Source organism: Erinaceus europaeus, chromosome 1, assembly GCF_950295315.1.
Source record: "Erinaceus europaeus chromosome 1, mEriEur2.1, whole genome shotgun sequence".
NCBI lineage: Eukaryota > Metazoa > Chordata > Mammalia > Eulipotyphla > Erinaceidae > Erinaceus > Erinaceus europaeus.
In genome coordinates this window covers 164,831,336-164,846,790 of record NC_080162.1, presented here as the reverse complement: position 1 = coordinate 164,846,790, position 15,455 = coordinate 164,831,336, and the positions used below count along the sequence as shown (strand labels likewise).

At 36.6% G+C, this 15,455-nt stretch overlaps 2 protein-coding genes across 2 annotated transcripts in view; one reads left to right on the top strand and one right to left on the bottom strand.

Moving 5' to 3' along the window:
* NECAB1 (N-terminal EF-hand calcium binding protein 1) overlaps window positions 1-14,050 on the top strand; it is a 187,480-nt gene extending 173,430 nt beyond the window's left edge. Inside the window, exons 11-13 of the mRNA XM_007517358.3 lie at window positions 8,201-8,278; window positions 9,376-9,467; window positions 11,227-14,050. Of these exons, the coding sequence (XP_007517420.1) occupies window positions 8,201-8,278; window positions 9,376-9,467; window positions 11,227-11,255 (199 nt within the window). The 3' untranslated portion in view covers window positions 11,256-14,050. The remainder of the gene's footprint in view (window positions 1-8,200; window positions 8,279-9,375; window positions 9,468-11,226) is intronic.
* C1H8orf88 (chromosome 1 C8orf88 homolog) overlaps window positions 13,378-15,455 on the bottom strand; it is a 34,295-nt gene continuing 32,217 nt past the window's right edge. The window contains exon 6 of the mRNA XM_007517359.3: window positions 13,378-13,777. Within this exon, the coding sequence (XP_007517421.1) occupies window positions 13,754-13,777 (24 nt within the window). The 3' untranslated portion in view covers window positions 13,378-13,753. The remainder of the gene's footprint in view (window positions 13,778-15,455) is intronic.

Genomic DNA, 15,455 nt, shown 5'->3' with positions numbered 1-15,455 from the left:
TTCATACTGTGGCAAATTTTTTGCAAGATTTCAAGCTGCAGGGGCAAGTTTCAGGAGCAGTGGGTCAGGGCTTCAGGCTTCTCTCTCCCTCTCTCCCCTTCCCATCTCAGTTTCTCTGTCCAGTGAATAACAAAGTCTTTATAAAAAAAAATGTAGTAAATGCAGATTTAAGTCTATTCAGATTTTATCTTTGTGTGTTCTATGGATAGCTAGGAGTAGGACTCTTGGATAATATGACAGATATTTTGAGGAATGTTCACACTGTCTTTATTCTTAATAAGGACTAGACCCCAGTATACAATTTTTCCTTTTTCTTCACACTCACTAGTTTTGTTTCTGACCTTACCATAATAACCATTTTCACTGGTGAAATGATATAACTCATCCTCTTAATCTGCATTTACCTGAAATTATGAGTATTTTTGTGTTCATTGTCTATGTTTGTCTTTTTAAAAAATTATTTATTCCTTTTGTTGCCCTTGCTATTGTTGTAGTTATTGTTGTTGTTACTGATGTCGGTGTTGTTGGATAGGAGAGAAATGAAGAGAGGTGAAGATAGAGAGGGGGGGAGAAAGACACCTGCACCAATTTACATTCCCACCAGCAATGTAAAAGGGTTCCTCTGTCCCCACATCCTCTCCAGCATTTGTTGCTGCTGTCCTTTTTGATGTATGCCATTCTTACAGGAGGGAGGTGGTATCTTAGTGTTGTCTTAATTTGCATTTCTCTGACAATCAGTGACCTAGAGCAGTTTTTCATATGTTTGTTAGCCTTTTGGATCTCCTCTGTGGTGAGTGTTTTGTTCATTTCCTCTGCCCATTTTTGGATGGGGTCATTTGCTTTTTTGCGGCTAAGTTTGCTGAGCTCTTTATATATTTTGGTGATTAGTTTCTTGTCTGATGTCTGGCATGTGAAGATCTTCTCCCATTCTGTGAGGGGTCTCTCTGTTTGTTTAATTGTTTCTTTGGATGTGCAGAAGCTTTTCAATTTGATGTAGTCCCATTGGTTTGTTTCTACTTTGGTCTTCCTTGCAATTGGGTTTGATTCATCAAAGATATCCTTGAGGTGTAGATGGGAAAGTGTTTTACCAATGTTTTCCTCTAAGTATTTGATTGTTTCTGGTCTGACATCTAGGTCTTTGATCCATTTGGAGTTGATTTTTGTTTCTGGTGAGATAAAGTGGTTCAATTTCATTCTTCTGCATGTTTCAACCCAGTTTTCCCAGCACCATTTACTGAAGAGAGCCTCCTTTTTCCATTTAATCCTTTGGGCCCCCTTATCAAAGATTAGATGCCCATAGGTGTTGGGATTTACTTCTGGGCTTTCAATTCTGTTCCACTGGTCTGTGTGCCTATTTTTGTTCCAGTACCATGCTGTTTTGATGATGATGGCTTTATAATATAGTTTAAGGTCTGGGAGTGTGATGCCTCCATTTCTGTTTCTTTTCCTCAAGATGGTTTTGGCAATTCTAGGTGGGAATGTAAATTGGTACAGCCTCTGTGGAGAGCAGTCTGGAAAACCCTCAGAAGGCTAGACATGGACCTTCCATATGACCCAATAATTCCTCTCCTGGGGTTATACCCCAAGGACTCCATAACACCCAACCAAAAAGAGGTGTGTACTCCTATGTTCATAGCAGCACAATTCATAATAGCTAAAACCTGGAAGCAACCCAGGTGCCCAACAACAGATGAGTGGCTGAGAAAGCTGTGGTATATATACACAATGGAATACTATGCAGCTATCAAGAACAATGAACCCACCTTCTCTGACCCATCTTGGACAGAGCTAGAAGGAATTATGTTAAGTGAACTGAGTCAGAAAGTTAAAGATGAGTATGGGATGATCCCACTCATCAACAGAAGCTGACTTAGAAGATCTGAAAGGGAAACTAAAAGCAGGACCTGATCAAATTGTAAGTAGGGCACCAAAGAAAAAACCCAGTGGTAAGGGGTAGACATGTAGCTTTCTGGGCCAGTGGGGGGTGGGAATGGGCGGGAGGGATGGGTCACGGTCCTTTGGTGATGGGAATGGTGTTTATGTACACTCCTAGCAAAATGTAGACATATAAATCAGTAGTTAATTAATATGAGAGGGGGAAATCAATTGTATGTCTCAAAGGTTCTCAGGAGACAAACTGAATCTTTTTAATAGATAGGCTACGTATTTGATATGCGGACTCTCTCAAAAGCCTAGACCAAGTAGATTGGAGGCTTCCAATAGCACAGCTATATACAAGATACTGGGTACTGTACAGCAAACCATAACAAAGGGACTTTTCAAAGTTAACCCAATTAACAAATAATGTGATGATAATATTAACTATTGATTGTCTTTTTGAACCCTAAGACAGCAGGAACCTCACATCTTCACTATAGAGCCCCTACTTCCCCCAGTCCTGGCACCCATGGATAGGGCTCACTTTCCCGTATGCTTCTCCCAATCCATACCAAATAATATTGCATCCGCCGATCACAACCTAACCAAAGCAACGATTGCCATCTCAACATGCTTCACCTCAGAGTGTATCCAGAGACTTCACGTGTGGAATGACAACCCTTCAGCTTCATTACTCGGGTGAGACCTTTCCTTTTATAGTACACTCTAATTTCATCTCAGGTAGTTCACTTTCTAACAAAGTCCCATAACCTAGACATACACCAGTTTCTGTGAGAGAGAGCGTATGCGCACACGTATCCATAAACTACTGCAAAATATATACCTGAAAGCAGGATTACACTAGAGTTTGCAGTGAGTACCTCCCCAACACTTCCTCTCCACTATTCCAATCTTGGGATCCATGTTTGCTCAACAAATTGTTTGGCTTTGTATGTTAACTCTCTTTTCAATCACCAGGTTCCAGATGCCACCAGGATGCTGGCTAGGCTTCCCTGGATTGAAGACCCCACCAATGTGTCCTGGAGCTCAGCTTCCCCAGAGACACACCTTACTAGGGAAAGAGAGAGGCAGACTGGGAGTATGGACCGACCAGTCAACGCCCATGTTCAGCGGGGAAGCAATTACAGAAGCCAGACCCTCTACCTTCTGCAACCCTCAACGACCCTGGGTCCATGCTCCCAGAGGGCTAGAGAATGGGAAGGCTATCATGGGAGAGGGTGGGTTATGGGGATTGGGTGGTGGGAATTGTGTGGAGTTGTACCCCTCCTACCTTATGCTTTTGTTCACTAATCCTTTCTTAAATTAAAAATTTAAATAAAAAAAAAAAAAAAGACACCTGCAGACCTGCTTTACCACTTGTGAATAGACTCCCCTGCAGATGTGAAGCTGGGGGCTCAAACCAGGATCCTTACACTGGTCCTTGCACTTTGTGCCATGTGCACTTAACCCGCTGTGCTACCGCCCGATTCCCATGTTTGTCTTTTGTAAAGTGTTAGTTTAGCTCTTTTCCCCATGTTTATTTACACACTTGTTTTTTGTTCTTTTGAATATTACTATGTGAATATTAGTCCTTTGTCAGAACTATGTAAACTTTCACTCTCATTCAGCAGGAAGACTTTTAGTTCTAATGGCTTGCTTCATTTCATGTTCTATTTTAATAAAATCTCTTTTATATTTGCTTTTGTAACCCTTGCCATTATAAGCTCCCAACAATAGTACTGAAGTCAGTCTCATGGAATGTTCTGTGTTCTTCAGTGTATCTTATGATTTGGGATCTAGTGCCTGAATTTTCAGAATTGCTATATGGGGCCAGATGGTGGCACACCTGGTTGAGCTTACATTACAATGTGCAAAGACCTAGGTTCAAACCCCCGGTTCCCACCTACAGAGGGAAAGCTTTTCAAATGGTGAAGCAATGTTGCTTTCCTCCCTCTCTCCCCCTTCCCTCTCCATTTCTGACGGTCTCTATCCAATAAATAAAATTTTTAAAAATTAAAAAGAATTGTGCATAGTATGATAAAGTGATCTATCGGGTTGTTAGAAAAGTAATTTTTTTCCTTTTTTTTTTTTTTTGCCTCCAGAGTTATTGCTGGGGCTCAGTGCCTGCAACATGAATCCACTGCTCCTAGAGGCCATTTCCCCCACTTTTGTTGCCGTTGTTGTTGTAGCCTTGTTGTGGTTATTGTTACTGTTGATGTCATTCATTGTTGGATAGGACAGAGAGAAATGGAGAGGGGAAGACAGAGGGGGAGAGAAAGACAGACACCTGACACCTGCAAACCTGCTTCACCACCTGTGAAGTGACCCCCCTGCAAGTGGGGAATCGGGGGCAGGAACCGGGATCTTTATGCTGGTCCTTGCACTTTGCACCACGTGCGTTTAACCCGCTGCACTACCACCCAACCCCCAGAAAAGTTAATTTTTTAATGCAGAAATTCATCATAATTTTTTGACAACCCAATATTTCATTCTTAGGCATCTGACTATCCAGTTTTTCCAGAACTACTTATTGAAAAAAAAAACTATTTTTGTTTTTAGTTCCTTTATCCTGGATTATGTGAATCTATTTGTGGGCACTCAGTTCTGTTCTGTTGATCTGTGTGTCTTTAATCCAGTAGTACATGTTTTGATCACTAAAGCTGTGTAATATGGTTAGGGCAGGGAAGCATGATGCTTCTATTCTTGTTCTTTTTCACTCAGGATTGCTTTGGCCTGTTAATGCTTCTTAGCTCTGACATCAGTAAGGCTTAGCAGTCTTTCTTACTTTGATAGAGACAGAGAGAAACTGAGAAATAAGCAGTAAATGGAGAAAGAGAATCCACAGTTTCCCCTTGCAGGTAGAAAAGGGGCTTGAACCAGGTCCTAAAGCACTGTAACACCTAGGTTCTATAAGGTGTGTCACTGCCAGGCCCCTAAGGCTTATTAGATTTCCTAACTATTCACCTAATCAAAGTGTTACTTTTGGGGCTGGGTGGTGGTTCTTGCACATGGTCCGGTCTGCAGTAGGAAAACTTCACAAGTAGTGACTCAGTGCTGCAGGTCTTTCTCTTTTTCTATCCTCCTTCCGTCTCAATTACTGTTTGATCAAATCATGTTTTTTTTTTTAAATATTAACTTTTTAGCTAATAAGCTTAATGCCTAGTTACATATACAACACCAAATACTGGGCTAAGCATTCTATATACGACACTGTATTTAATCCTCATAGTTCTATTATCACCATTTCACAGACAAGAAACCTAGATGAATGTGTCCACAGTGATAAAGCTAATAAGTACTGGATGAAGGTAGGTCTGTGGGACTGTACTTCAAACCACTACCATATCACACTGTGATAGCTTTTCTATTCCTTCATGAGTCTGAGAATTATGTGAATTTCCTAGTCTGGGAAATGGAAGGTGGAGATAGCAAGATTAATTGTTTTTTTTTTTTTTTTAATGTAGTGACTAATAAATAAAAAATGCATTAGTTTGTAATAGGAAGTTTTCGAAGAACCTGAAATGCTAGTTATTTTGAATTTTTATCCTAAAATTATAATAAGATTTAAATCTATTATATTGTCATGGTTTTTCTTTAAATTTATATATTTATTAGACAGAAATTGTGAAGGGAGGTAGAGACTGAGAAGGAAAGAGACAGAGACCTGCAGCCCTACTTCACCACTAGTGAAGCTTTCCCCTGCAGGTTGGGATGAGGAGCTTGAACCTGGGTCCTTGAGTATTGCAATGTGTGCACTTAGCACCACTGCCTGACCCCTCTTGTTATGAGAATACAGATCCTTTGAAATTGTGACAGAAACTATGGTTTTCTTTCCCAAGAAAATAGATGAGTGTATTAATGTGTAGTTCTTATTAGATATTTTAAGGAACTCCCCATAAAGCTCCTGGGTTAGAAATAAACTAGATAGCTCCTGCTGATAGGATTAGAAAACCTGTGTTCTATTCCATTTCTTTGGCTTCATTATAACTCTCCCCTAAAATAATCTTATATTGCACTATTAGCAATACTTGTTATATCAGACCCAAATAAAGTACTAGTTTAATAAACTATTAAAAAACACTATTTACAAGCCAGGAGCTAGATAGAGAGAGGAGAAGAGAGGAAAGGAGGAAGGAAGTATTTTAAATTTTCTATGTGTAGTTACCACCACCTACTGGTCACATTTTTGGTAAAACCTAAGGTTATATATAACTTGACCATTAATACCAAATTGTTCTTTATTCTCTATTATGTCATATATGTTTTCTAACTTCACAATAGGATGTATAATCTTAGTAAATAAGCACTGGGTTTAACAAAATGGACTTTTGGGGTTAAATTTTAAAAGGCATCTTTGTATTTTTCTATCATGTTACCTTAAGAATTTATCCCCTCCTCCTTTCTTATACTTTTTTAAAAATCTTTATTTCCTGGATAGAGACAGAAATCAAGAGGGAGGGGTAGTAGAGATGGAGGGAGACAGACAGAGAGACACCTTTAGCCCTGCTTAACCACTCGTAAAGCTTTCCTCCTGCAGGTGGGGACCAGGGGCTCAAACCCAGGTCCTTGTGCATTGTAATGCATGTGCTCAACCATGTGTGCCACCAGCCGGCCCCCCATCCTCCTTTCTACCTTAACTTGGATCTTCACTTCTCACTATCTTATCTCCGTTATGTTGACTGCTCTCCTTATGATACTTCACACTGAAACAGAATGATTTTTTTTCACATACTGGTTTTAAAAGCTGTGTTAGGGGTACTATAACATTTCACACAACTTCTTGATGTTACCATGCCACACTCCACTCCAAAGTACCAATATCCCTATATCAAATTTTACTAGATTCTTCCATCCTGACAGCTTTTCTTTCCCACCCTCTTTGGTGACTTCAATTCTGCAGCATTTTGGGAGTCGTTTGCCTTTGTTTCTTTATAATTCTTTAAATAAGTGAAATCACTAAAAGATCTTTTAAAACACAGATCTATGACACTATCCCTGCTTTAAATCCTCCAATGATTCCCAAGTGCTAATGTTTTCGATTATCCCCCCTTCTCTTCACTCTTCCAAAATATACTACATAGGCTTTTTAACATTTCTCCGGCTAGTCACAGGGCTGAAAGGAACAAATTCCTCTTCATTTAACTGGAGAAACAAAGAATATGTACCCTCACACATGGTCTGTACAGAGCACATTAGAAGGGGTAGGTGTAGAGGTGTGTGTTTGTGTACACGGGGTAGGTATAGAGGTGTGTGTGTGTGTGTTTCAAGCCCCTACATGCAGAACATTATTAGAAGGGGTAGCTGTAGAGTTGTGTGTGTGTACATGGTGTAGGGAGAGAGAGAGAGAGAGAGTTTCAAGCCCCTACATGCAGAACATTATTAGAAGGGGTAGCTGTAGAGTTGTGTGTGTGTACATGGTGTAGGGGGAGAGAGGGAGAGAGAGAGAGAGAGTGAGTGTCAAGCCCCTACATGCAGGGAAAAAAGTTTCATAAGCAGTTGAGCAGAACTACAAGTGTCTTTCTTCCCTCTCAGTTTCTTTGTCCTATCAAAAATAAATTTAAACAAAATGAAAAACGAGAATTGAGAACTGGTAAATTGAGAATCAGTTATATAGCAGTAGTGTGATCTAGGTGATCCATATAGCTTACAACAGAACCCTAAATAAAACCTATCAACTCCATGATAGAAGTTCAAAGATTTGGCTTTAGAGGTTGACAGTATGAATATGTACTCATATCTTTTGGAGTCCTGGCACAACAGATAAACCTTCATGAAGAAGATATTTTACAAAATCTACATATACTATTTTTGATATACTGATGTCCTTTATGATTTCAAGTCAGAAGACAAATTATATCAAATACATATTAATCAATTATTGACAAAATGGTTCCATTTTCTTGCTGTAGGTGTTTCTAATACAAATGGGTAAAAGATTGTTCCATCCCTCACATACAGAAATGGCTGATTTAAAAAATTTGCTTCTAGGAAGTCGGGCGGTAGCGCAGTGGGTTAAGTGCACGTGGCGCAAAACACAAGGACCGGCTAAAGATCCCAGTTCGAGCCCCCGGCTCCCCACCTGTAGCAGAGTTGCTTCACAGGCAGTGAAGCATGTCTGCATGTGTCTATCTTTCTCTCTCCCTGTCTTCCCCTCCTCTCTCCATTTCTCTCTGTCCTATCCAACAATGATGACATCAATAACAACAAGAACTACAACAATAAAAACAAGGCCAACAAAAGGGAAAATAAATATTTAAAAGTAAATAAAAATTTGCTTCTTTAATTTCCTGTGGTTAATTATAGCTTTTCTTTTCCATTCCAGTATTTCTATACAGAAGCTTTCCAATGAATCTCGCTACATGATTTATGAGTTCTGGGAAAATAGTAGTGTGTGGAATAGGTAAGTTGTGACTGAGCCTTTTTTTTTTTTTTTGCTTTTATCAGGAAAGGAGGAAAATGATGCAGTTTTAGTTAGAACTTATAGGTAAAGTTCCACTTCTGAAATCATTCTTATTTCATGCTACAGAAACAACTTTTAGTGACAATAGGAGACCACATGCACAGCATAAAGAAAAGCAAAAACTAGTAGATCATACATTGCAGACCAGTACTCTGGTCTTTTTCACACACACAAAAATTTCTCTTGTAGCACGAATACTTATGGTGCTACTCCCACTTTATATATTAGTGATGCTTTCAGGTAAGAAGTTTTAGATATGGGTCAAGAATATGTAAGGGGAGAAGACAAAGGATGCAGAAGAAGTTAAAAATTGTATTTGCTATTTTTTGTAATATGGGTATTTATAATGAAACTATAATAGTTAAGATGATCAGGGATTAGAAAGGAAAATTCAAGATATTGTTTGGAAAAAATCAACATTCTGATAATTTTCTGTGTGTGTGTGTCAGATCATCATCTTATACATTTTTAATATAGTCACATTTGTCAACTATTCCTTGATACAATTTAAAATAAATTTTGAAGCTAAAATAATTAGTAACAGTATGTAACTGGAGAAATGGGAATACAGGAAATTCTGATTCTAAATGGCACAGAGAATATAGCTCTCCAATAAATGCATATTCAGGGTATTACATCTGGCAATGAAAGGAATAGAATACTTGAAAAGTTCCATTTCTGTGGCTATATTAAGGTACTTTTTGCTACAATGCATAATGATAGCAAGAGAACATTCAGAAACACAAGGCAGGTTTGAAAGACACTCTGAAAGTCAGGGTAGTCATCTTTCTGTAATTAAAATCTATCTTCTCTAGAGAATTATGTTCTCTCTTAAAAAAAAAATCCTGATAACTTATGTTACGCCTTTTTAAAGCTGAATAACCCTCCCTCCTCCACAAAAAAAAAAAAATCCTATTCATGCACTGAATCTATGTCATCCATCCAGAACTTTGCATGCTTGAATACATCTGATCTCTGTCACAATCTATAAAGATTATAACAAAATATGCAATCTTAACTTGTAATTATTTATACAGCCACCTTCAAATGAATTACAGCAAGACATTCCAAAGAAGTAATGTGGATTTCTTGGAAACTCCAGAACTCACATCTACTATGCTAGTTCCTGGTAATTATTCTGGGCTTACAATGTTTCTTTGTGCTTTTGTATTGTCTTTTCCTTTTTAATAAATAATAAGGGGGCAGGATCCACACACTTTACCAAGCGTAAGGACCTACATTCCAGCCCCACTCCCCACCTGCAAGGGGAATTCTTCACAAGAAGTGAAGCAAATCTGGTGTCTTTGTCTCTGTCCTTCCAAATAAGATAGGAAAAGAAAAAAAAAAAAAAAAACAGGCCAACAGAGCAGTGGCTTCATAGTGCTAGCTCCAAGTCCTAGCAGTAATCCTGGTGGCAATAAGAAAAAAAGTTTGCTCTCCCCAGAAGCCATGTCACTAATATTTTCTATGTGTCTTAAAATTTTCATTGATGAAAGTAAATAGGAGATAATGTAAATTTATCCTACTACCTTTAAGTCCTTAGTTGACTCTATTGACACCTGTACCTATTAAATCTAATATTGCTTGCTGGTTACCTTCAATATTTTAATAAATTCTGAGTGTAAGCCAAATGATATTCAAAAAAATATTCAAATAGTTTACTACATTATAGTGAATAACATTTAAAGTAAGTGACCTTTATACTGGAGAGAATTACTGGGCTGCTGAAAAAGCTGTAGCGTATGTTTCTATGCAAAAGGGCACTGTGACTTCTTTTCCAACAACCCAATATATTATATCATTAAATTACATGTGTAATTAGAGGAAAGAATATGAAGAAACTTGATATGGAATTGTCTTATGTCTAGCCTAGCCAAAGTTTAAGATAACTAAGAACAATGTTCATCAGTTTATTTACCACTACTACTTGCTAGGCTAGACATAAGACAATGCTAGCACTGCTTGAACAATTTTGAGTAAGCATTTTCTTATGAGCTATAAAAGGGTACAAAGGAAGGTTGGTCTATATGCATAGAAAAAACAAGCATAAGGCAACACAGTAATTACCATTGGAATCAAAATGTTTTATATGGATTTAGAGAAGTTTTTGAGGAAATGCTTGAGCTATAGCTTAAAGGATGAAAAACAAAACTTCCAAAGAGGTAAATTGTAAAGAGCAGGAAATGGATTGAAAAATGCCTCATGAGTTCTAAATTTCTTCACACAGGAGGCAGAAAGATCACTGTCATGGGGAGGAGAGAGATAAAGTCAAGAAAAAATAAAAGTATCTGAGGCACCCAAAGAATTCCCTTGCAGTATTCTCTTTTTGATATCATAAGTAGAATTTAAGAAACAAGGACAGATTGCATGTGGTGTATTACACCAAAGCAGAGGACTCTGAGGAAGAAAAAAAGTGGAGTTGGGGTCCTTCCTGGTGCATGACAGTGGAAAGTAGTGCATTTCTTATCCTCAATTTAGATCCATTGTCAACAACTATACTATAATCCATCCACTAACCCACACAAGACAGCTGAAATCTGAGACTGGTAGGTTGTTTTACTTACATACTTTAACAGAAGAGAACTAATCAAACATAGGAAAATCAGAGAAGAGTAAAATGCAAGATACAGTGTTCTTTAGGGGCTTAACAGTAAGGTATTCTGAAAGATTAGGACTAAATATTAGGACAGGTGCAAGGAGGTAGCTCACCATACTGGGTACAGGACCTGGACTAAAGGTACAGCACTGGGAAGCTTCGCGAGCAGTACCATATGACTCCTGTCTCTCACACTCCTTAAAATGAAAATAATATTAAGAATATCTTTTTACCTTAAACTTTATAAGCATCAGTTATTTTCATTATTTTAAAAAGATGTTTCTTTTTACAGCTTCATGGTGGATTCTGAACAATAACTAGATGTTCGTAAGCATCATCTTCATGGTTTCAAGTACAAAACCAGTGTTCTTGTCTAAAGTGTGAGTTAGAAAATTCACTGTAGCTATTAATATACTCTATACTTTAAGATGTATATTCTTTAAAAATGTGTTCTGTAACATCCATGTGAATTTCAGCCCAGTTTTCTAAGTTCATTCATTTGCTGCTGTTTTGCTACATTGTTATCTAAAATCACTTAGTGGTAAGTCCTAACATGTGTCAAGTATTCACATAAATGAATGAAATAGTTAAAAAAATAATACTTAAAAGTAGGCAATTTTAGAATACTACTACTTAATAGGACAGTTTTTATAGATTTATCATAGATGGTGAATTAGTGTTTTGTGACATTAATTTTCTGTGAAGTTTATTCTCTAGTAATGCCTATTTCATTGCTAAGTCATAATCCTACATTACTGTAAAATTTGATACACAGACAACTGACTGTATAGACTCTATTGTCAGGTTACAAATCTATTTTCAGTTCTCTGAAAGGGGACTGATTACTAATGTAACACAATTACATATTAGCATTATTTTGTTTATAAATTTAATCAAAAAAGGAAAGTTTAGCTTTGATAAAATGTGTTCAGGGTTTTTAAATGAAGGCATGTGCATTTTTTTCCATACAGAGCTTTGTGCATGGTCAGTTTCACTACTCCAAAACTGACTTTCATTCTAATAGACAGGGAGAGATACCACAGAGCTGGAACATGTAAATGCCCTACAGTAAGTCAACTCTTGGTCCCCTCAAGATACTTGTAAAACATTTTCAACCTGGTATACAAACAAGTACAAAATTTTAGGAAGTGATAAAAAAATAGGTAAGGTAGAGAATACAGTCTCAACTGCAGCCAGGCACTAACTGTACCTTCTGTGTGCTCATAAATTGTTACCCTGTAGTCCAATATTTTTTTTTGAAACCAGGGTCTTCCAGGAAATAAAATATAATTAATTTATTTAATTTAAATGTGATCTAAAAAGTTGTATCAAATTATAGAATACTAGATTATCAATAGTACTGTACATACATTATCAGCTCTCATAGCTATTTGAAATGGAGAGCAAATTTTAGCATATAGCATAGCATACGTGACTGGTCATTTCTGAAGATAAAAAATTTTGAAATAGATCATATGGCCTCAGCAATAGTACTAGGTAGAGAGGCTCTGTAGAATACAAGTTGGAATGGGGCCTACCTACCATGTTTCTAAGTAGAAAGTATCAAAGATACTTGAAATAAAGAGCCAATTTAATTACATGGTTAATTCTAACCTCACTCCATATACAAATACAGAAATTTCATAGTATAAAGGAAAAACATGAAAAAATCAGTTTTATGCAAATACCTCAGTTCAAAGTAACCAATAAACTTGTGGTTTTTTTCTACTTAAAAATAAATCCATTTTTTGGCGCCCGGGGGGGGGGGGGGACAATGGGACAGTAATTAAAGCTAGGTACTAAAAGAACTAATGCTTAACACTCTGGGTCATGAACCCAAAAACCAGCAGGAAAAAGGTAGTAGAATGTAGTTCAGGATTCAGTTAAAGATAAACTTTCTGCCAAAAGATGCCTTGCCAGTAGATCACAAAGAGTTTACAATAAGGAGAGTAAACTTACCTTTTTATTTGCAATTGTTGTTTACACTACTGAAAGAAACTCATTTTTCAATAGGGTGATATACTAACATCTGAAGGAGTTAAATTTAGATGACAAAATTCATTTGTATATGTTATAAAAGATTGTAGAATTGAAAGTTAATGAACCTCAATTATTTGCCAATGTATAAATTTTCCTTTTGGGCATAAAAATACCAGCTTATTTTGTAATTGCTCAACTTCCGTTTATATGGTCCTATTTGTGACACAAATAGCATCTATTTCATTGACCACTACTGTTCCCAGCTGTCTGTTAGTAATTATGAATCTGAGACAGTTAAATTATAAAAACCTAAATTATATTAGAAAAGAAATGTCTTTTAAAATATTTTCCCTTCTGTCATTGAGATCCATGAACAGACCAACCTGAGTCATTCATTCTAAGCCACGGAAGACTAAAAATTCCCTTAAGCCTTGATGGGTAACAGATTAAAAGCAACAAGAAGTTACGTATGCATTGTAGCAAATATTTTATATTTGAGAATCTTTACAGCTTACATTTCCATTCCATTATTACAGGTGATGAAAAATACATTGCAAGTAGCATGCAAATTATAAATTCAGTCTTCCACTAACCAAATTCTTACTTTCCAGTGTTACTTCCCAATTTATGCAGGAAATTGCCTGCAAAGCTGAAACTGATTAGAGAATTAGAGAATTCTTTATACTTTAAAATATCTCATTTTAGGAGAAACCAAATACCCAACCATTAAAATTAAAAATAAATTGTCACAGTCATTGTCACTAGATCCACTTCATTTGCAGGTGTCCAAAATATAAAATGAATATTCTTTATTTTCAAATCCATCTGTTCTTAAAATGCTACTTAAAACTTTGGTTGTTTTCCTGCAATATAGAAAAAAAATTGATTAAACAATTTTTCTAGTTAGTTTACCAAATAACTACTGTGACTCTAAAGTGTTTACAGACCTAAATGCATGTTACTATGTAAGTTATTAACAGGAACTTGTCAAGTACTAATTTTTAAATATATTGTATTCCAAACAGTTGGTCTTTTTTTTGTGTGTGGTAGCTTGATGCATAAATCAAAAGTAAATTCTAATGTTCATAACATGTATGTCAAATTAACAAAATAAAACATCAGATGTGGAAAGTTTACAGATGACAAAGTGATTATTTTACATACCACTTATATTTCAACCTACTTTCATAGGACCAGGACCAAGTCTCTGAACAGGTAGGAACAATTTTAGGTTATATGAAATAATTCCATATAGAGAGATTCCTGCTTTAAGTTTAAAAATATGATGGGGTGTAAACTAGAAAAAACAAATGGCTTGTATTATTTGGGGTGCTCGATGGATAATGGAGCATTATTTTGATGTCCTGTGTTCATTCCTAACACTAATATACTTTGATTAGAAAAAAAAAAAAAGACTAGCAGTCTAGGAGGTGGCCCAGTTGATAGTGTTGAACTCTCAAGCATGAATTTCAGCCCTCTTTCTCAATAAATTTTTATAGACTATAAATTCCAAAAGGTTAGAATCCCCAAAATGGAGAAACAGAAGGATGTTTGTATTTCACCTTTGAACCACTGTCAGCTTACCTATAATATAGAGCTTATCTCCACAAAATCCTAGTTACTTTTCCATATATTAAAAAAAAAAAAAAAAGGTCTGGAGAAATAGCACTCAGGTCTTGCATGTGAGAAACCCCAGCTTTGATCCCCACAATACCAACAGTCAGAACTGAACAATACCACGGTAAAAAGGAAGCAAAGGCTATGATAGGTTTTGAGGTCCTGCTGCTTGATGATGGGAAAGGAACTGAGTTAGGGGACAGCCTTGCAAATACTTATGGGAAATGAGGAGAGAGAGGGAGGAGGGGGAAGGAAGAGAGAGAGGAGAAGGGGATGGGAAGGAGCAGAGAGAGGGGGGAGGAAGGAGAAGAGAGGGGAGGGGAGGAGGAAGGAGGAGAGAGTAAAAAATAGCGTTTATAAAAATTCAAGTTACATTCCAGTCAAAATGGAAGTAAAAGCCAAAAAAAGATATCAATATTTACTGAGTGCTTATGGAAAGATAATAAATCACAGTGCTCAGTATTTCATTTAACTCCAGAAACCAGAGATTATCCTTATCTATAAATGCAAGCCTGAAACTCAGAACCATCAAGTGGACAGAGAATGAATGGTGTAAACAATGAACTACAATCTGAACCTAAGTCTAATGGCAAAACTCATGTCCTTTCTCGTCAAAGTCCTAAAGATGTGACTTCTTTTTTACCTAGGAAATGGGCCATTGGATACACTGAACACTTAAGCATGAGATCCCAAAGTTCAACCTCTAACACCACATGTATCAGAATGATACTCTCGTCTTTCTTATAAATATATTATAAATATATTTAATATATTTATTATATATAATATATGTTACATATATATTTATAAGAAATATATAAATATATATTTAAAAGACTGTATCTGTTTAGTATATGCTTATTTTCATCAACTAACATGGAATAGTAAAGATGTCTTGGACAGACTTTGTTGAGTTGAGAATCT